Source organism: Neovison vison, chromosome 1 (assembly GCF_020171115.1).
Source record: "Neovison vison isolate M4711 chromosome 1, ASM_NN_V1, whole genome shotgun sequence".
Classification (NCBI taxonomy): Eukaryota; Metazoa; Chordata; class Mammalia; order Carnivora; family Mustelidae; genus Neogale; species Neogale vison.
In genome coordinates this window covers 60,109,221-60,130,157 of record NC_058091.1, presented here as the reverse complement: position 1 = coordinate 60,130,157, position 20,937 = coordinate 60,109,221, and the positions used below count along the sequence as shown (strand labels likewise).

Sequence of the window (20,937 nt, the reverse complement as noted above, 5' to 3'; positions counted from 1 at the left end):
ATTTCTTTTTTGAGCATCCTCAATGTCTACCATTTCTTTTAGGCACAAGACAATGAAATGATCAGATGATATAGGTTTGGTTCTTGTGGCTCAAACTCTGAGATGGAGATTTATCAGCGAGTATCCTTCAACCAACCCCTGCGAGGCAGGGAGGGAAGAGCAGGACCGAGGAAGAAGCTGGTCTTCGATGGCCACAGTAGCCTCAGCAGATACTACAGGGAGCTCCGGATCTGGGGGGCTGGGACTTGTATTCTGTCTTTGATCCGTCATTGGTTGGGGACTACACCAGGAAAGTGGTGGGACCTTGGGTGAGGTGTCTCTCTTCAGCTGATGGCAGTCTTGAGGAATACTCAACTGTGAACTGTCAGTAGCTGACAGTCCTAGCATCTGAGAGAAGAGGGATCTGAAGGGATGTCTGCACCCATTACACCATTAGTGATCAAACAGCCATGTCATATCAGCCATGCATGAGGTCCTTTATGGAAGATTTCACTCATCCATTCAGTAGCCACACACACACACACACACACACACACACACACACGCACACACAAAGAAGGTGACTTCTTTCCTTTTCTAAGAAAAAAAAAGGGTCTAGAGGTTAAATAACTTGCTCAAGATCACATACAAATGTCTAGTCTCCCTGACTCCAAAGCTTATGTTCTTTTTGCTGCCTCTTATGGTAAGAAATATGGTTGGAGTGGGTTATCTAAACTCTAAGATTCCTTGAACTCCTTTGGTTCTGGAGAAAGTGTGGATTAAATTAATTAATACTAATACTGTGACCACCCAAAATAGGCTTAGCATGTGATGTTGTCTAAACCAAGTTAGATGTGCTCCCTGGCTTTCAGAAGTATATGGGCTAGATTATAGAAGTAAAGTGATACATTAAAATTATATCATTTTAATGAAATCATTTTTCATTTTTCATTTTCATTTCTCATTTTTCAGAGAAATCATTTTTCTCATTAATAAAATCATAACAACATGGTAATTTGCAAGACTGTTATAAGAATTTAATTTACATATGGAAAGACGATTGAACATGACTTCAGATATTTTGGCACTCTAAATTTATTTACTATGTTTAAATTTAGTAGAGACACACACATATTAGAGAATATTTACATTTACTGGAGCTTGGAAGCAGAAATGATTCTTATTTTGGTTTTAATTCATGGTGTTCTCCTTGGCAAGACTGTTGGTATCTCTGGGCTTTAGCTTCCACATCTGAAAAATGAAAGGCATGGGGTGGGTGAACTAGAAGCAGTAGTATCCTAGTAAATGTTTTGATGGTAGAGATCCAAGTGGTTCAAGATGAAACAAAGTCAACAACTGGCGTTCAGTAAAGCAGGCCTCTTCTAGGTCAACAAGTTTATGACTTTTCTGCTGTAGCTTCTTGTTATTCCTGAAGGAAATAATTTTCCTCTTTAGTGCTTATAATGTGTGCCTTATCCATAATAAATATAAGTCAACTAGAGAGAAGCAAGCATATTATATGAAATCAAATGTAATCTCAGCCTAGAATGGAATTCAGTTTAACTTCTACCATAAGCAGGAAGGAACGAATGACTTAGTGCTCTTTTATCATGTAAAACTCATGATTATTGCAAGAAAAAATTATCTCGTAACATATATACTTAAAAACATGTGAATATATTTATGTTAATGCTGTATATATTTTGAAGGTTGCATGTGTAGGGTATGTATTTCCATATCCTTTTTTCTCACTTTTGGGGTGTTTGAGGGGTGAATCCTTGCCATGTGCCATTGGGCATTGGAGATTTAAAAGTGAACCAGGTAGGTGTACAGCCTGACCACATGGAAATTGTCTACATATATATCATGTATGCATTCAGAAGGCATTATGGATACACACATAGAACTTTTCCCTTTTTTATTATTTATTTATTTATTTATTTATTTATTTATTTATTTTAGCTTGACTCATCTTATGAATTTTTGGTATTCAATTCAGAAAAAAAATATTTGACAAGGAAAACAAGCAAATAAGATTAGGTGAAGGATGCCAAGGAAAATAGTCTGAAGTTTCAGAGGACATGCGACAAGATTTTCAGATCTCCCCCAGTCCAACAACAAAAAACCCGAAAATACAAAACAAAACAATAACAACAAAAGCCCACCAAAAAAATAAACAAACAAACAAACAAAAAAAAAACAGTCCTTTCTCTATGTGGTTTGAAGGAAGTCTGTAACTTCATGTATTGGTATTACACAATGTCACAGTATGAACTCAAGATAAGTGGGTCATCTTAGAGATACCCATTTATTTTTTTCTCTCTACTTCCATTTTTATTGGATACAACCCATAGAATCAAAGAGGAAGCAGACAGCAAAAGGCTCCCACCCAAGCCACGTCTAAAATGTATCTTACTTTACTTCTTTGTATTTCTTACTACCAATTACCAACATAGGTTGACAGGAAAATGTGATAGTTTCATCTGCCCTTATGCATTTCCAATTACATCTAACAAGATAGCACTTGTTTTGTAATGATTTAATCATATCTTATATCAGATATTCTTAGTGTACCATGTTCCCTCTCAGTCTTCCCCTACAATCCTGAGTCACATCAATGAGCACTGACATTATCTTTTCTTTTTCTGTTTTTTTTTTCCCATCCACTAAAGACAGTGAAAGGATAAGCTCATTAATATTACTTGAATGATACACAAAGGGGACTACAATTTGATGTAGTTTTTTTCATTCACATTTCATGAACATTAACATTTGCCTTTATTAATGGTTTTAATAGAAAAGTTACTTCAACTTAGGATATTTTTTTTCACCAAAGCCCATATATTTCTGAAAGGAGTGTACCCCCAGGGGTAGATGTACATCTTTTTGCATGGCTTCTACATCACTCGAAGCCATGTAAAAAAATCAAACTGTGAATTGAAAGGCTGTACCTAAAAATGACATCATGAAGCAAATTGATTGAATTACACAGGATATAGTGCTGCCTTTGTCTTCTGCTTCAGCAGCCCAAAACGAATTGTTGAATAATGTGCTTTAGAGGACAGTAGTGTCTTTCACTGAAACACTGTGCAGAAAGTTCCAGCCAGTCAGTGTGCTATTTCTAGTCAAGTATATGGAGGGTTTACATACTGAGAACAGCTGTAAAGATGTTGGCATAGAAGCAACTTCAAAGCCAGTTCAACTAGAAACTTAGATTGGTGTCCAAAAGAACTTCTGTGAACCCTAGGTGTTTAATGTTCAGCTCTCCAGGGAGCAAATGTTTAAATCTAGTAAACAAATGACAAGACAGGCTGTCCTTTAGCATTCTGCTTTTCTCATAGTCTTCTTTGGAAAGGGCTTTGCTGTGTCTGAGTTGTTGATGACCAGATATGATCCTCCGTTTGTCAGCTGTCCGTTGTCTTAGGCACAGTCACTCAGAACATTCTCTCTCATGTTGTAGCCAAGAGCTTTGGCCTGCTCCTTAAGATCAGTGGGATATGTATATTTCCTCCTGACTCTGTTTGTTGGGAGACAGAGAGAGTGACCAAGAAACTTCATCTGCATTGTCTGCTTTTGAATCGTGACTTAGTTTTATAGAAAATGTATAAAGTACCATAAAATAACATACATAAAAATGATGTATTAGACAAAAAAAATTTTTCAATAATTTAAAAAGTGATTCATTTCAGGCAAAATCACATATATGTAAACTTTTGACATCACTTTACAAGCAAAAATTAATTTTCATTAAACTTTTGGTTAACTTTGTTCTTTGGCCCAATTTGCATTGTGAGGCTAACAGTCCTTCCCCATAGAACAGAATCACACTGGCTGGGTGGTCTTTCACAAAGCCTTATGTCATGCTCATCGTAAAAACTGAAAGTCAGCTGAGTATATTGAAGAAGGAGAAAATTATTTTGATTTTCCTAAGTAGAAATTCAATTCAAATTATTTTAGTAAATAAATTTCAGAAAGATATGTTATCCAAAAATCTCCTATTTACTTTAATGCATTATTAAAGAATCCCCATCCCTAAAGTTTCTCATCTTTTTGGGGCTGAGATTCGATGCCAAGAGGACTTACAGTCCTATCATATTCCTGTCCCTAGAAAAATGATATATATTTATCCAAAGCTTTGTATTTATATTGGAATCCCAAATTGCCATTGTTTGAAATTTTCCTTCCAGTTTTTCTGTAAAAGGAACTTCCTTGTGTCATCGTGATAATCCCTGGGGCTCGGTCTGCCTCTTCATCAGTGTTACTTTGGAGTAGGACAACTAAACTGTGTGTTATTAACTTGTATTGAACCAGAATAGAGCTATACCTGTTGTTATTCCAAAGCCATTTCCTTCGAGAATGCCCTCCGAAACTCCCCTGCGTGGTGTTCTACGGAGGATCATGAAAGGAATCTGCATGTTAAAATAATACTTCCCCTTTTCTCAATGCTGCACAGCTAAATAGGAGCAATTTACGGTCGAGAGTATAGAAGAAATTTGATGGGAATTTCAAGTGATCATTAAGCCCCTCAAATGGTAGCTGAAACAGATGTTTGCAGCTTGAGCTCACCTCCCCTTTCCAACGGCTGCCCACTTTGCCCCAGTTCAAATCTCTAGGACACCAGCAAGCTTCTGTTCCTAGGTCTGTGCCTCCAGCTGGAAACATGCTGCCCTGTTTGCTCTGCAGACCATCCAGCCCGCCCACTTGTGGTGGTGTGGCCTTCTGTCTGGCTTGTCTGCAGGTGTGACCTTACGCACCCACCTATGACAAGTCACTCTTCCATTTTTCTGGAGTTTAAAAATACAAGTGACCAGTACAGAGTAAACAAGGTGATTTTTCTACTACCCTGCAAATTTATAATTATAAAGTTTGGTGACCTTCATGAACTTTCCCAAGCATATTTTTGCTGCAGATTTTTGTGATTAATGCAGGCGACCCCTGGGACAGAGGTAAAGCAGTTTAAATGTGAAGTCAGTGGAGTTGCCTGGATGTACATAACCTTCCAGAAGCCCTGTGAGGTTTGCATCTACATTACCTCATTCTCAACCCAGGGCAGTTTGAAATTTAGATAAACATTTTGGCAATAGTGTGGCAAACCAAAATTCAACCTTACTTCTCAATAGGTGTATTAACTTTATAAAAGTAATAAACTATTTTTTCCTTTGTAGAGTAAGCTGGTAGACATCAAGAACACACTAAAGCAGCTATATTAGGTAGAGTAGCTGATTTTTTTCCCTGATGTAACCACACTCTAAATCTTTACAGTCTGTCAAGCTGCTCTATAATTCTAAGCCAGCAATATTCAAAATAGCATAATAACCACTGTTAGCAAGATGTGGAAATTTTCTTGAGCAGTCGGAATATGTCCCAGAAGCCAGGATGTTTGCTGACCATTAGCTCTACTTTTATTCAACCTGTATTGGCTGACATCTGGCTCAATGTGGAACACAAACACAAACACAAACATTCAGGCTGGGACTCCTGGATACTCAAGAAGACGCCATTTCCTCATAGTTCCATGAATGATCAGTGCGTTTTTTTCCTTAGGGAAGTTTCAGATATCCTCATGACTCTCCCGGAAGCTTTCTCCTACTAAAGGGAGCAACTTAAGCTCTATGGTGTGTGAAAATTTGAATCTATCATCCATACTGGGGTTTCAGAGCTGGAAGAGAAATTTCTTACAGATGTGGCAACCGAGGCCTCAATGGCTAGTGACTAGCTCAGAGTCCCATGGATGGTTAATGGAAGAGCCAAGACCAGAACACACTGTGATCCACTCATAATATGACCAAATATTCATATAAACATTATCTCAAGAGGTAAACATTATCTCAATGTAGTCTTCTCTCATCTGGCACAAAGTAATCACTCACCAAATGGCTAGTTGTTATCGGGTTGTTATAATTATTCTTTGTTTTTATATATATGAGTTTAAACGGCTTATACTGAAATTTTAAAGAAAATACTTTGTGGGCACCTGGGTTGCTCAGTCGGTTAAGCATCTGACTCTTGATTTCAGCTCAGGTCATGATCTCAGGGTCATGAAATCAAGAACCACGTTGGGCTCTGTTTTCCTTCTCCCTTTGCCCCTCCCACTCATTCTCTCTCTCTCATTAAAAAAAAATTACCTTGAAAAATATGATTTTACATCTGGAAAGGATTTTGAGAGAGCTTCTAACTCGGCATCAAGAGTATATTGTCCTTGCCACAGTGTTTCTTTTTCAAAAATAATAAAATATTTTTAATCAGCTCTTGTAATTTAGCTAGGAAAAAGTTGGAAATAGAAATTTATAAAGTTTAATTTCAGAGTGTGCGGAACAAACTTAAGAGAATCTGTTTCTCTTTTTCCTTCCCTCTCATACAGTCCTCAAATATATTATTCTTGAGATCTGTGTGCAAAGTTGACATTATGTAAATATTTTGAAAAGTAATTAATTCCAGCAATGGATTAATTTAAGGCAGTTAGACAGCATATTTAAACAACCCGTTTATGTATTAAATGAAAACTTTTACTAAAAAACATTTTAATTTTAAAAATCTATATTATGGAACTTTTACATCAGCCCTTTCTTATTTTCAAAATGTTTACACAAAAAGTATTCCATAAAGGGGCAAAATTATGCTAGTTGCATCCGTCATTTACTTTGCTCCAAGCCCTTCATGAATTAAACCATTGCCATTTATGTGAACAAACCTAAGTTGTTTTTTTTGTTTGTTTGTTATTGTTGTTTTTAATGTCCTCAAATTAAAGGCTCATTTGGAAAATTTGAGCTACAGGGCAACCTTGCCCTGCCACTGCCATCTTCTTCCAGATATATTCTCCCAACTTATTGGGAGGGCAGGATTGTTAAACCAAAACCCGTTCTAGCAATTAATTTCAGGTTCTTCTTCTGCACCAGATAACATGCCATGAATTGGAAGCAATGACCTTTGACTCCAACCTCCAATTCTGCCCACCCTCTGTTAACCATGTGTAAAGACATGGAAGAGAAATCTGGAAATGAGTGGAAGTAGGGGCCCAGTAAAAGGAATGAATGAACTAACAGAATCTGAAACATCGCTCACGTTCTCTGCTATGAAGCAGCAACCACAGTCACGACAACACTAAAAACTAACATTATTTGAGCATCTTTCTAGCATCTAAGTGCAGTCCTAGTATTTTGTATGGACCTCTCATTAGTTGCATTCATGTGCTCAAGAAGTTAGTAACTTCTAATAATGATATCATTGCCTTCAGAGGTATTAGAACTATAATTAGCTTTAATTAGGCTAAGACATTCTCCATTTGTATTGGTAATATTTAGCAATATTTTTCTGGCTGATGCCAACGTAAACCAGTTTTACCCTGCAATGCTGCCTAGATGATCCATATGCAGAAGTTTTCTGTGACATTCTCAAGCGAAATGAACATTAGGTGGGTGTTTTTTTTTTTTATAGTTCCCTCAGTTTTTCGTCAGGGGTAATAAAACGTGTAAGATCACAGTAAGACAGATCTTCGATGAATACTAGATTGGTCACTCTGTAGGTTTCAGATCTTACCCATCAACAGTTAGGCTGTGCTTTGGGGAGTCCTTGCAAAATTAATCTTCCTCTGCTTTTGACCACTATTCTCTCTCCACAAATGACCCACCAGGGTAGTTTGCTGTCTCTTTCTTCTTGTTTCCTGTCAAGTCTTTTGAGTGAGGCTGTGGGGATTCATACAAGGGAATTTGTTTGCTGGTGGTTTTGTGTTGTTTATATAGAGAAGGGTAAGGATTTAAAAAAAAAAAAATCTGTGCTAAACACAAATCTGATTAATTTACTTTCCCTTAATTAAAACCTCTTATTTTCCCTACTGTTCTTACTATTATTTTCATTTTCTTTAGGATGGCTTGCAGAATTCTGCAGAATCTCATTTCAGCCTACTTTGTCATCTTTATCTCTTGTTTTGCCTCACTTTGGATACTATGTTTCCACAAAATGGAACTCTTAGGTTATCTGAACAGTCATGTTCTCTTTCACCTGCTACCCTTTGCACCTACTGGCCCTGCTACCCTTTGACCTACTGGCCGGAACATTTTTCTTTATATGGCCCACTTCTGTGCTGCATATTTAGGTCTTATTTTCTTTCTCATTTGTTAGAAATGGCGCGGTTTCCACGAGTTCTAAATCCAGGTGATTGCACTCATCTACTTGTTCTATTAGATCAATTTTCACATTGTGCTTTATTGCTGTCTACTTATTTGTCTGTATTTGAAATAATCCAGATGTAGGGATTGTATCCTGTCCACAGTATGCTTAATATTCCCAATGCCAGGCACAGAGATGCTTAAGAAGTATTTACTGAGTGACTAGAAATGGGGAGATGGTAAGAGATGATAAGACAGCGTGAACAGGACAATATAGGTGCTGTATGTGCCATTCAAAGAAGCTTGTCCTTTTGGACTCTAGAGAAGATTTTGAGTTAGAGAAAACATATTTTTATCCTTGCATTTATATTTTCATAGATCTTTCTTGTAGTGACATGAATGATGAGTTGGAGGTGATAAGACAAGAGACTAGCTAGTGAGCTTTTTGTCCAAGAGAGAAAAGATGTGAACCTTTAACTGAGTAGCATGGGAATGAGATAAGGGATAAATTGAATAACTGTGAATAAGATAATTACCCAGCTCTTGATAAAATATTTGAAAAGGTATAGGAGAAGGAAGATGGGAATATTCAGAGTTCTAGTTTGGATGTTTCTCATACTACTAACAATTGTAAAATGGATAAAAACAAATCACTTGAGGAATGGTATTTGAATTGAGGGCTCTATGGGATATCCACGTGGAGCTATTGAGTGACATTCGAGAGTGTGGGTGTGGTATGCATAGGACATGCCTGTCATCAGTATTTGGACATAATGAAGGCCTGTGTTTGGATGAGATCATCCAGAAAGACTGAGTGTAGAGACAGAAAAGCTGAAGGGAGAGGAGAGCCCCATAAAGTATTGCCTCGAGGCACTCTTGGTAGTAAGGAACAGAAATCTACTGAAGGTGGATCAAGAGAAATGAGATGGCAGGTGTAAGAGTTCTTATCATAGAATTCAAGGATGAGCCACAAAGAACAGCTCCTCTCATTGACGTCTGGACACGGAATGTGTAAAATTAGTCTCTCTGTTTCTCAAAAGTCTGGTTTTCTCTTATCTCTGTGTTCTCTACATTTGCTTTCTTTTTTCTCTGCTCATCTGTGTCCTTCCATTGCAAGAAGGCAAGCTATGCTGCTATCCTTGAATTCATAGAACTTTGGCATGCCATTTTTTATCATTCTCCGAATAAACTGTCTGTGTCCCTAACTTCACATTCTCAGAGAATCTGGGTAGCCAAGCCCATGATTTAGTTCCCTTCAGGTTAGGGGTCCTTCCCTGCGGTGATGGTATCAATATGACACAATGAGTTGTGGGAGGGGCAGATCGCTCTGGAAGAAGGTGTATGTGCTATGATTGTGAATAGCTTCCATAGTATGTTGTTTTTTAAAGGAGCATTTCTCAGATTTTAATGTACTTATGAATCACCAGATAATCATCTTTTTTTTTTTAGTATTTTATTTATTTATTTGACAGAGAGAGATCACAAGGAGACAGAGAGGCAGGCAGAGAGAGAAAGAGAGAGAGAGAGAGAGAGAGAGAGAAGCAGGCTCCCCGCTGAGCATAGAGCCTGATGGGGACTCGATTCGAGGACCCTGAGATCATGACCTGAGCCAAAGGCAGCGGCTTAACCCACTGAGCCACCCAGGCGCCCCAGAAATCTTCTTAAAATACAGGTTTTGCAGCCACCTGGGTGGCTCAGTGGGTTAAGCATCTGCCTTTGGCTCAGGTCATGATTTCAGAGTCTCTGGATTGAGACCTGGTTTGGACTCCCTGCTTAGTGGGTAGTCATCTTCTTCCTTGGACCGTATTCTCTCTCTCTCTCGCTCTCTCTCTTTCTCTCATAAATCAAAATCTTTAAAAAAATTTAAAAGATATGTATACATATATATTTAAATACAAGTTTTGTTCAGTAGGTCTGGTTTATTCTGTATGTCTAACGAGCATGAAGCGATGCCGAAATTGTGGGTCTGAGGATCACACTTAAAATAGCAAAGATTGTGAGGGCAGTTAGAGCAGGGGCAAGCTCAGAGAGGATTAGGAGAAGAGCAAGAGGAGAATCAGGAGAAGGTAGGAGCTATGAGTGGAGAGACTCAAGAATCAGGGAATGTTCAGAGACATCAAATGTTGAAGAGAGTGAATGAGATAAAATTGGAAACCTCTTCAGTATAAATCCACACAGTTTCGTGGATTCTCTTCTGGAAGCCTATGTACTAGAGAGCTAAAGATCCATGGTTGGATTAATACAGAGTTGGCAGGGGGGGTGGGGTGTGCAGTGTAGGAATATGGAGGTCCGGGATAAGAGACTTGAACGTGTTAACCAGAGGTAGGTTAAGTGATGGGCCCTGCAGCTTTAGTTTGTTTAAAGTTATACATTGCCTTTAGATTGTTTTGTTTGTTTGTTTGTTTGTTTGTTAACAGCTGGAGAAGGATTCAACCACTGGTTAAGAGAGGGGAGTTTCCCGTGAAAATGTGTGTGGCTGTGTGTGCATATGCATGCAGACATGCTTGTCTGTTTAATCCCCTTGCAAGGGAAATGTAACTATATAATAAAGTGAGTCTGGAAGGATTTCCAGCAGTTCACATGTTTGGATCCAGAAAGCGTTATCTTTCACAGTTACATATGGAATGTTCTTATGCTCCAGTGATTATGGAAAGGCAAAACTTAAAGTTTAAACATTAATAATATTACAGAAGATAAAACTGTATCTGAAGGTATGGTGCATGTGAATCGCTTTGGGGATTTAAAAAAATTGTTGGGCTTTATGGTGCTTCATCAAGGAAACTTCAAATTCTCGTTAATTTTCTAGCTATATCTAACTTAATTGAACTGATTCAGGTAAAATGCTACCCTTTTAAACTAATATGCAAGTTATGGTGCTGGCTTCATATCCGTGGTGCCTCCAAAGAATATTTTGAGGCTGAAACATCACAGTGGGAAATCAGACAATTTTCTAGCTAACTCTGGGGAAACCAGTGTTTGAGGAGGAGTTGGGGAGCATATTGATATCCTTGCTTGGGTGCTGGAAATTCCAGCAGGAGACTGGAATGACCAGTGTAACCCTGGTTTAGAAGGGATCCTCCCCTCCATGGAAATACTATCTCTGAGTGCAGAGCTTGTAGAGGAGGGGTAAGGGAAGGTGGGAATGCTTGCCAAGTCTGTCACATTAACAGAAACGCAGATGTCACAGCCAGACTGCCTTCAAATTCCTTGCCATCCTGAAAAAATATGCATTGAGGCCTGAAATCACTTAAATTTAAACACTTACTTTGATGGCTATATATTATATATAGTTCTGTCTATTATCAGTCAGCTATTTGACAGCTCAGTGATGTTATGATTGGCAGCATTGTACTCAGTCTGGAGAAATCCTGTGTGACTCCTTTTGGCTTTGTGATGATTGAGGCATTAGAACAGATCCTGGAATTCACAGTTCTTGACCTTTCCACTTAATCTTCAGAACCCTCTGAGGCTACTAAATATTTTAAACCTTCTGAAGCAACTTAATAAACTTTATTCATTAGAATTTAGTATGTTCACATAGATAACTCAAACAATGACTTTGAAGAGATGCATCGGGCAACTGAAGCAAAATTTTCTGAGCTGATTTTCACCGGCAAGGTTTTCCAACAGACTCATCAGCAGCAGTTTGAGATGCATTCAAATAAAAAACAAGATTTCATTTAAATGTATTCTTTCTGCTCCTCATTTAACACAGTGGAGGAAAAAGTTATTCCATCTACAGATCTGTGTTGAAAGCAGCTAAAATTGATTTCTTTTGATTTATCTTTTGGAACCTGATACTCCAGCCTTAAATTGTAAAGAACATACTATTTGTTTCGGAGGAAGGATTTGAGGCAAGGATGGGATGAGAGTCCAAATCTCTGAGATCAAACGACGACGACAAAAAACACAGAAGGTCATGATTATGAAATCTGGGTCTAAATGTTGCTTATAAATCGCAATAGGCTTTTGCATGACTGAGAGGTTTTCAGTCTTAGATTTGCGTTTCTTTGAAGAATAAAGTTTTGTAACATAAGCATGAGTAAGTTATTACTAAACATTTATAAGCATAGACAGGGGCTGAGGGTGGAATTTGGTTTGTTGTTTAGGTTACCAGAAAACTTCGCTTTTATAAATTTATAGGTGTGAATATGTTACACGACCTTGGCTTTTGGAAACAATTTGAGCCAGATGTTTTGAGTTGAGTATCTTAGAAAATATGTTAACTCTGGGTTTACTGAGATCGCATTCAGTGCCTCCTACAGTAGCTATTGTTTTAAGTAGCTGTGCCTTTAAGGGGGGAACGAATTAAGTTCTAATGAACCAGTTTATTGTATAGGAATTGATTAAGAGTGACAGTTGATTGCTCTAAATGGTCAAATTCAAATCACCATATTGTGGAAACTTTTCCCCTAGAAAAACACTAGACTTCTATTTAGAACCACTGGTTTGAGTCTTGGTCCTCTTACCAATTAAATGTTAACTTTGAGCAAATTATATAATCTGTTAGCCTTATTAGTTCCATCTGAAGATGGAGGTGGTACTAATTCCCAGAGTTGTTCTTGATGTCAAATGAGATAATATATGTGAAGTCCTTTACTGTGAAGTTATCTACAAATATGATGGACATAATGATACTGTGCCTGGTTTAATTGATTTTTTCATTCAACTAAGATCATCGGGGTTTCAGAGTACTCTCTAACTACTGTCTAGTGACTTTAGATGAGAATCGTAGAATGCTTTAAATGGCTTTTAAATGAATATTATTGCGTTTTTCTCTTTCACTTTTTCATCCCAATGAGTGCCAAAAAGAAAAAGAGATTCTATTAAAGTGGGATGCTGTTTTTATCTCTGAAGTTATCGATGCATGGATTTTGTGTTACAAGGATGGTTAACCATAGCCAACATGGGTGTGGTGCTCCCAGGACACTTGGTGCACCTCTATGGTGTGGCTCCTAGGACTTTTGAATATTAACCTATCTCATCCTCTCAATAACCGTGGGAGGTGGGTGCTTCCATTGCCTTCAGTGTGAATGAAGGTTGTGAAACTCGGGCACAGAGAGATTAATTTGTTCAAGATTACAGAGTCCACGTGCTCATTCAGGTCGAAAGTTCCTGTAGTTTTCATTCAGCTCTTAGAGAAGAATTTGGTAAAAAAGTATATACACTGGGATAAAGTAAGTCATGAACATTACTTGGATATTGGACGTAGGGGATGGTATTTCATTTTGCAAAAATGATGATACATCACGGATGTTTAGATGACACAGAGATTGTATCTTATTTCCCTTTACCCCCCCTTTTTTTTTTAAATCTTTAGTGCCCTTTACTGGGTACATTATTGTTAATTTAGTAGGATTACTTCTCTCTTTTTGGCCCAGGGTATATAAACAGGAAGCTAAAGGGTGAGAGAGGCCCAGTGTTCTCAATCTTATACTATGAGTGAAACTATTGGAAGAAAGAGCCCAAAGCTTCATCCAAACGGGCATTACAGAGCTCATGTACTGTCTTTTTTTCTGATTTGGACTTTGTTTGGCTTAGTTTCATATGCTATATTTAGTCCTTCTTTAATTGAGACATGATCTAAGCTATTCATGGATTTATTCACAAATTTCACAAATTTTACCGAAAGTCTTCTGTGTACCAGGGATGCAGTGAGGTCCTGAGGAGTAAGAAAGTAAGTAGAACAGTACATACTCTGTTTTTTGGGCTCAGAGAAGAGTGGGAAAAACAAACAATAAGTGAATAATGTCACAAGTGGAAGGATCGCAACTGCTCTGGTTAGAGATACAGAGAGGAACGTGGTGTTCCAGAGGTGCAGGAGAGAAGGCGTTTGGCTAACACTTGGTGATCATAATTTGTTTTCCTCTCTCTGTCTTCATCCCCATATAAGACATTGAAGGCATAGGGACGAGGAGCAGAGGGAGGGCAAGTTAGAAAGAATTGATGGGGAGCAGTGTTGTTGAGGATAACCCAACGTGGCCATTAGGGAAAGAAAAAAGAAAAACCTAACCTGAGTGGTGTTAACATATCTGATAAGTCCTTGCATATTATCAACTGTATTTGTAGTAACTATCACGTTTAAGAAAAAATATTGCATATTTATTTTACTCAACCCAGTAAAAGGAGGAGGAACACAAATTTTGAGTGATTTTCATTAACATGGTTAAAGTGTTTTATTGTTTTAAAGTGTATGTGTAAGTTTTATGACAGCTTATTTATCCAGGATATTGAATAAATGAATTTACTGCCTATACTTACAGAAATATTTAAAAGAACATGAATATTAATTACCAAAGCACTACCAGACAGAAAGACAGTAGACCTCGGTGTCTGGTTCCACTGGTGACCAGGTCCCGGATGACTAATAATTGAGAAAGGATAGATTGCTTTACTTCTCTTCCTTCCTCTTACTACCATCTGTCATTATATTATTTGTTTATCTTTGGGCCCAGAACTGATGTGTAAGAATCATTCAGACATAGACTTCGTCTTTCTTGCTGATTAATATATACTATTTAGAATAGTGCCTGGCATGTAACAGGCACTCAATAAATCTTCACTGCATGAATAAAAGAATGAGATCATCACACATGTATAGACTTAACAACTGTAACGAACACATGAGATAAGTGAAAGCATTTTAAAAACTATAAATGTTCCACACATACAAGGTGATGCTATTTTTTTGAATTTTAGAAAAAAGTACAGTCTGCCAGAAGATAACTTATTTGCTTGTTTATTTTGTATTAGTAAATTTCTCTTTAAATATTTATTTCCTACGTATTGATGCTCCTTTATGTCCATGGTTTTAATACTGACTTCTGTCTTCCTTTATGGTTCTGTAACTCCCTTACCCCAGTGCAGTTACTCTCTACAGTAGAGATTCTTCACCCAGGGCCAGTGAACCTTTGGGAAATCCAGGGTTACCTCCTGGGGCTTCATGAACTCCCTAAAACAGGATGCCAAAGTTTAGTACTGTAGTGGCTTCTGTGCATTTGACAGAGATTTACTGTAACTTTCATTAGATTATCTTAGGGTATATGATCCCCCAAGTCTAAGAATCATTGCTCTAAAATTGTCTCTTTTTCTTTCGCCTTTTGTTTCTCTGTTTCTTCTCCTTTTTCTCCTTGAGATGGTTTCATTCTCTTTTTATTTTGCATGATTGTGTTTTGGTGTTTTAAAATGCTTCTTGTTTGATTGTGCCCAGTGTGTGGTATTTTCGGTTTATTGTATGCCTCTGATCCCCGCCCTTCTCTCTGTCTCTCTCTTGTCTGGCCAACAGTGTGGGGATGTGCCAACTGCAGGGTTGTCCTGTCCAGCCCTTCTGGGACGTTTACTTCTCCATGCTACCCTAACGACTACCCTAACAGCCAAGCTTGCTTGTGGACCCTGCGAGCCCCCACCGGCTATATCATTCAGATAACGTTTAATGATTTCGACATTGAAGAAGCTCCCAATTGCATTTATGACTCATTATCCCTTGAAAATGGAGAGAGCCAGACTAAATTTTGTGGAGCAACTGCCAAAGGCCTATCATTTAACTCAAGTGCGAATGAGATGCAAGTGTCCTTTTCAAGCGACTTTAGCATCCAGAAGAAAGGTTTCAATGCCAGCTACATCAGAGGTATGTAAACCACAGGCGGCGCCAACCTTCTGCTTTCATTTAACATGTTCTACAGTAAACACCGGGACCAGAAGACAGAGTTATGTGCTTTTATGTGAATGTGAATGATTAGGATTAGAATTTAAGGGCAAGAATCTGTTAATATTCACTGAACATTCTCATTAGCAATATACAGTTACCAGATCCAAAATCTGGTCACAGTAGAGCCAAATTTGTTTTTATTGTTTATATGCAGAACATTTAAAGGCTGCTTGGAAGATATTGTAGATATTCCACAGCTAATAATTAAAAGCTGCAATGCTGACAGCTCTTCACTGAACATTTAAAATATTCCTTTTCAGAAATCATTTTATTTTAGGATTTTAAGATGTTGCCCTTTTAAGGAACTATGCTAGGGGACAAATATAAAAAAATTAGCATATAAAATAAAAAAGAGCTATTTATAACTAAAGCTAATAAACAACATAGCCTGAGGAAAGCCCCTTAAAAATGACTAATGAAAGGAAAAAAATATTTCTTTCAAACATATTTCCCAGATTTTGGTATATTAAAGCATTTGAATAATCTCAGTCTCTCTAAAACCTCTCTTTGCTTAAGGAAAACTCGAGCTTCAAGAGTAGCTTCGTAAGTAGATGTCATGCGTGAAAGAAACGAAAGAGAAAGGCACCATTTTGAAAATGACCCTCATCATTATAAATTGTGTTTTTGGTGGCAGGGTTATTTACTGTTTGTGATTGACATTAGATGCATGTGTGATTAATTGGAAAACGTGCTTAAATTTTTCAAATAATGTTTTAAAAATTGTAAAACATTACAGGAATTTGAAAATAAAAAAGAAGCAAAGTGGAATTGCCCATATATCTATAAACCAGCCATAACCACTAATAAAGTGTTGATGGACATATTTCCTTTCAGCCTTTTCAATAATACATGTAGAATACTGGGTTCCTATTACATAAATATCCCTTTGGGTAATTAGAGCTCTCAAATGCTTTGTTTAAGAAGTAGGCTAAAAATCCATGATTCTATTAAATTCTACCCCGGATTTTTAACTAGAATGTTTATTTTAAAATGCTTTTTCTCCCATAGACCTGTTCTTGGTATATATTAAAAAATGTTCAAACTAGCATTCCTATGAAGCTAGCATTAAACAGAATTTTCGAGGAAAGCTACTTCTGTCTCAGTCAGTACATGTTTCATGGTGTCTATTACATTAACAGAGGGTGAAATCCATTATATTATTTAACAATTTCACATGCATCAAAGAGACTAGGCTGATTCATTTTACTTGGAATATATTATGCAGATGATAATAGTAATCTATTAATAACCAGTAACATTAGTACGCAATCCTAACTATAGATTGACTTTAACAGACACTTTCCTAGTGCTTTCCAAGTATTAATTCCTGTTGACGACCTGTGTGATATGTGCCATTGTCTTTCATTTTATGGATGAGCAGACTGAGGTAGAGAGTGCTGAAGTAATAGGTCCAAGGTCACACTGCATTTTGTGGAAGAGCTGGGATAGGAAGGTGCATTGTCTGCCCCATTTTCCTCTGCTCCTTGCTCTCCCTCAGAAAAGAGTGCAGAGGCCTTGCTATAAAGGAAATATGGCTTAAAATTCCATTTTTATTTTTATTTTTTATTGGACTGCCTCTCCATAATAGTATTTTTACCTTTGTTCCTGAAATGGCCTGGTGATGGGGAAAATGAATAGGAAATGGGGTATCTGAAGTAGCATAGGAGTGTTTAGGAAGAGTAAAAGGCTCTTGTTAATGAAAAATAGAACTATTAGCTATTATGTTTAGAAAATTATTTGGAAAAATGTATAAACAGAGCTTTCCTGAAATAGTAGTTTCCCTAATTTGGGTTTTTGAGGGTTTCATTTTTTGTTTTTGTTTAGGTCTGGTATTAAAAAAAGATATTTATCATCTTGGTCGTCTCTAGCTCAAAAGTTTTGATGTGAGATCCCACCGTGATTAGAGTGAATATGGGTGGAGTTACATATTGCTGTTATTATTGGTACAAGGTGATGGGTTGGTGATAGAGAATCATGAAAGAGGGTTGGTGGGGCAGAGGTCAGTCAGTCGAGTGGTGTGGTGGGGGTGGGCATATCAGATGTTTTGTATCTCTCATTAGTTCTTATTTGAAGTTAATACATTTTATCTGTTATTATTTTTCCTAGTTGCTGTGTCCTTAAGGAACCAGAAGGTCATTTTACCCCAGATGCTAGATAGTTATCAGGTATCTGTTGCCAAAAGTGTCTCTATTCCAGAGCTCAGCGCTTTCACTCTCTGTTTTGAAGCAACCAAAATTGGCAAGGAAGACCATGAATGGATAGCTTTTTCCTACTCTAATGCATCTTTCACACAGTTGCTTAGCTTTGGAAAGGCCAAGAATGGCTACTTTATTTCTATTTCTGGCTCAAAATGCTTCCTAAACAGCGTGTTACCTGTGAAGGATAAAGAAGACATTTTCACAGAAAGCTTTGAGCAGCTCTGCATCATTTGGAATAATTCTCTGGGTTCTGTTGGTATAAATTTCAGAAGAAACTATGAAGAAGTTCCATGTGATTCTAGCATCAGTGAAGTTATTCCTGGAAATGGGAAGTTGTTGTTAGGCTCCCAGCACAATGAGATTGCCTCCCTCAAAGGGGACATTTATAACTTTCGACTCTGGAATTTTACCATGAATTCCAAAGTCCTCTCCAACCTCAGCTGCCATGTGAAAGGGAATGTGGTTGACTGGCAAAATGACTTCTGGAATATCCCCACCCTAGCTCTGAAAGCAGAAAGCAACCTAAGCTGTGGTAAGTCTGGGCATGCCCCCCCCCACCCTTTTAAAATTATTCTATGAATGTTGGTGAACAAGAAATCATACACATGTACCTGTGTCTATGTATGTGTGTATATATATGGGTGTGTATGTTCTTGTGTGTATATATATGTAGTTGTCATTAATGAGCTTTTGATTTTTAAAATGTTATATGCTCAGCCAAACATAGTATACATTTGATTACAAACCTTCGTTATTTAATCAAAGCTCTTGGTTCTACCATTTTAAAGTTTTCCTTATGTCATAAAATATCACACAGTTTATCACTGATGTAACAAAAGTTGTAACTGTCATGCCTCAAATAGAAAGGTAAACACTGGGACTGAAACAAAATTAATTAATAAGTTATTGTTTTTTATCACAAAGAGGTACAATAAAAAGCTGATCTTTATGAAATTTCCATTATGTTATTTAAATAAACAACCACCACTGAAAAGGAATGGTATTTACTCAGCCAGGATAAAATTTCGAAGCTGTCCATTTTATGGAAAAATCTTTGATAATCAAAAGTTATCAAATTTTTCTTTGAACTTTCTTCTCTGTTTGAAAATGAGCATTTGTTGTTTGTTTTGAATACTCGTAATAGTTGCTCTTTGAGGGACTTAAAATGTAATATTACTGGAAGTAGCTAACTGCAAAATATTTAGGAAAATAATTCCATATGACAACGTTATATTAAAATAGACTTCTATCAAACATTCTCTATGTACCTAAGTTAATTTTGGAAGTCCTTATTTTATTACAGGACTGATTAAAATACAAAAAGTAAAGTTTCATTGTCACTTTTGATAATGTAATATGACTAAATCTAAAGTGTTGATAATAAATACTTTTTAGTCACAGAAATAACTTTCATTAAAAGAGGAAAGGAGGAGTCTGATGTTAAAAAGTAGTTCTCATGTGACTTTGGAGGAGATTTTTTTCAGAACTTCATTCCCAATAGTTTGAACGAAGTAGGACCCCTTTGAAGACTTGAGACCACGTCCCCCCTTTCCCTGACCTGTGTGTGCCCTTCTGCTCTGGGGAACTCTTGTCAGCGAACTCCCAGTGTAAGTCACCCATCCCTTCGTGTGGTCCATGGTGATCCCGCAAATGGTGAGAGGTTATGAAGTGATGCCATTTGAGGGGTATTTTCTTGTGGGTTGTTGGGCAGAGGGTAAACCACAAACATGTTGCAGAAGAAGACTGCAGAACTCTATAAGAGCTGATGGTGTTCCCCAGCATCCTTTCAGTCTGACTAGCTACAGAGGGTGATCAGGGACCCTTGACAAGACTTTCACTCAGTGAAGAAATTGAGAAGATCAAGTGTGTGTGTTTGGTGTGGGTTGGTGAACAGTGAGAGGGCAGTGATAGTCTTCTTATGTCCAGGGTAATTATTTTTGCTCTAGTGGCCCATTTTCACCATATCTTTGGCTATTATTAAAAAGTCATAATATAGACCATTTAATAGTTGCCTTTCTACGGTGAAATATTTGAGGACTATGGCAACCAAAAAAAATTTGAGTAGGTGTATTAATAATTGCTAAGACTTATATTATGTGCTAAACTTGAATATTCAGTGCATATTTTCTAGGTACTGTTTTAAGCCCTTTACACATAATCACTCTTTTCTACAACATAGACCCCTGATATGGATCTTATTACTACCTCCATTTTGCAGATGTGAAATCTAAGGCCCAAAGGAATTAAGTAACTTATCTAGTGTCAGTTAATAAGTGGCTAAGCCAGGAGGTGGACACAGGAGTTTAATTTTAGAGCTATGTCTCTTACAAGTATAAATTCGACTGTCTTTTGGAATAAACCGGGCTAGAAGATGGGACATACTAGAGTAGGTGAGCTAGTTCTTGCCTGGATAAGGAGTATGAAGGCCCAGGAGTGATCTGTGGGAAACACTATCTTTCTGGGGCATAAATATTATATTTGTTTTAAACAAAAGTCATAAGTTTTCTTTCCTGTGTTGCCTCTTAGATACATTAATGTGATAAAATGTGAGGGATGTACATGGATTGATTTCTAAGCTTCTCTAGGAAATCCTCTAGACCAGGGGTTGGCAAACTAGGAAGGCCTATGGCAGGCCACCTATTTTTGTAAATAAAGTTTTATTGGACACAGCCATGACTAGGAGGCTTTGTATTGTCTGTGGCTGCCTCTTGCTATAGGGTCAGAGTTGGTGAAGGTGGAAGACTGTAACATGGCCCACCATCCTAACATTTTTACTATTGACCCTTCCAGAGAAAATTTGCTGATCCTTGAAAGTAGTCTAAAAAATCATGAGGGTCCAGCCTTCCGAAGCACACACTTCGGATGACTATGGTGAAGACCTGCTAGGTCTCCAGGGCCTAGGGGGAGTCAATCAGCCCCTCATGAGCTCATTTAGCCCTCAGACATC

At 37.6% G+C, this 20,937-nt stretch overlaps 1 protein-coding gene across 5 annotated transcripts in view; it reads left to right on the top strand.

The window, feature by feature from the left end:
- ADGRG6 (adhesion G protein-coupled receptor G6) overlaps positions 1-20,937 on the top strand; it is a 136,660-nt gene that overhangs the window by 49,715 nt on the left and 66,008 nt on the right. For all 5 annotated transcript variants that reach the window (XM_044247673.1, XM_044247654.1, XM_044247663.1 and 2 more), the window contains exons 3-4: positions 15,370-15,711; positions 17,899-18,522. In XM_044247673.1, the coding sequence (XP_044103608.1) occupies positions 15,370-15,711; positions 17,899-18,522 (966 nt within the window). The remainder of the gene's footprint in view (positions 1-15,369; positions 15,712-17,898; positions 18,523-20,937) is intronic.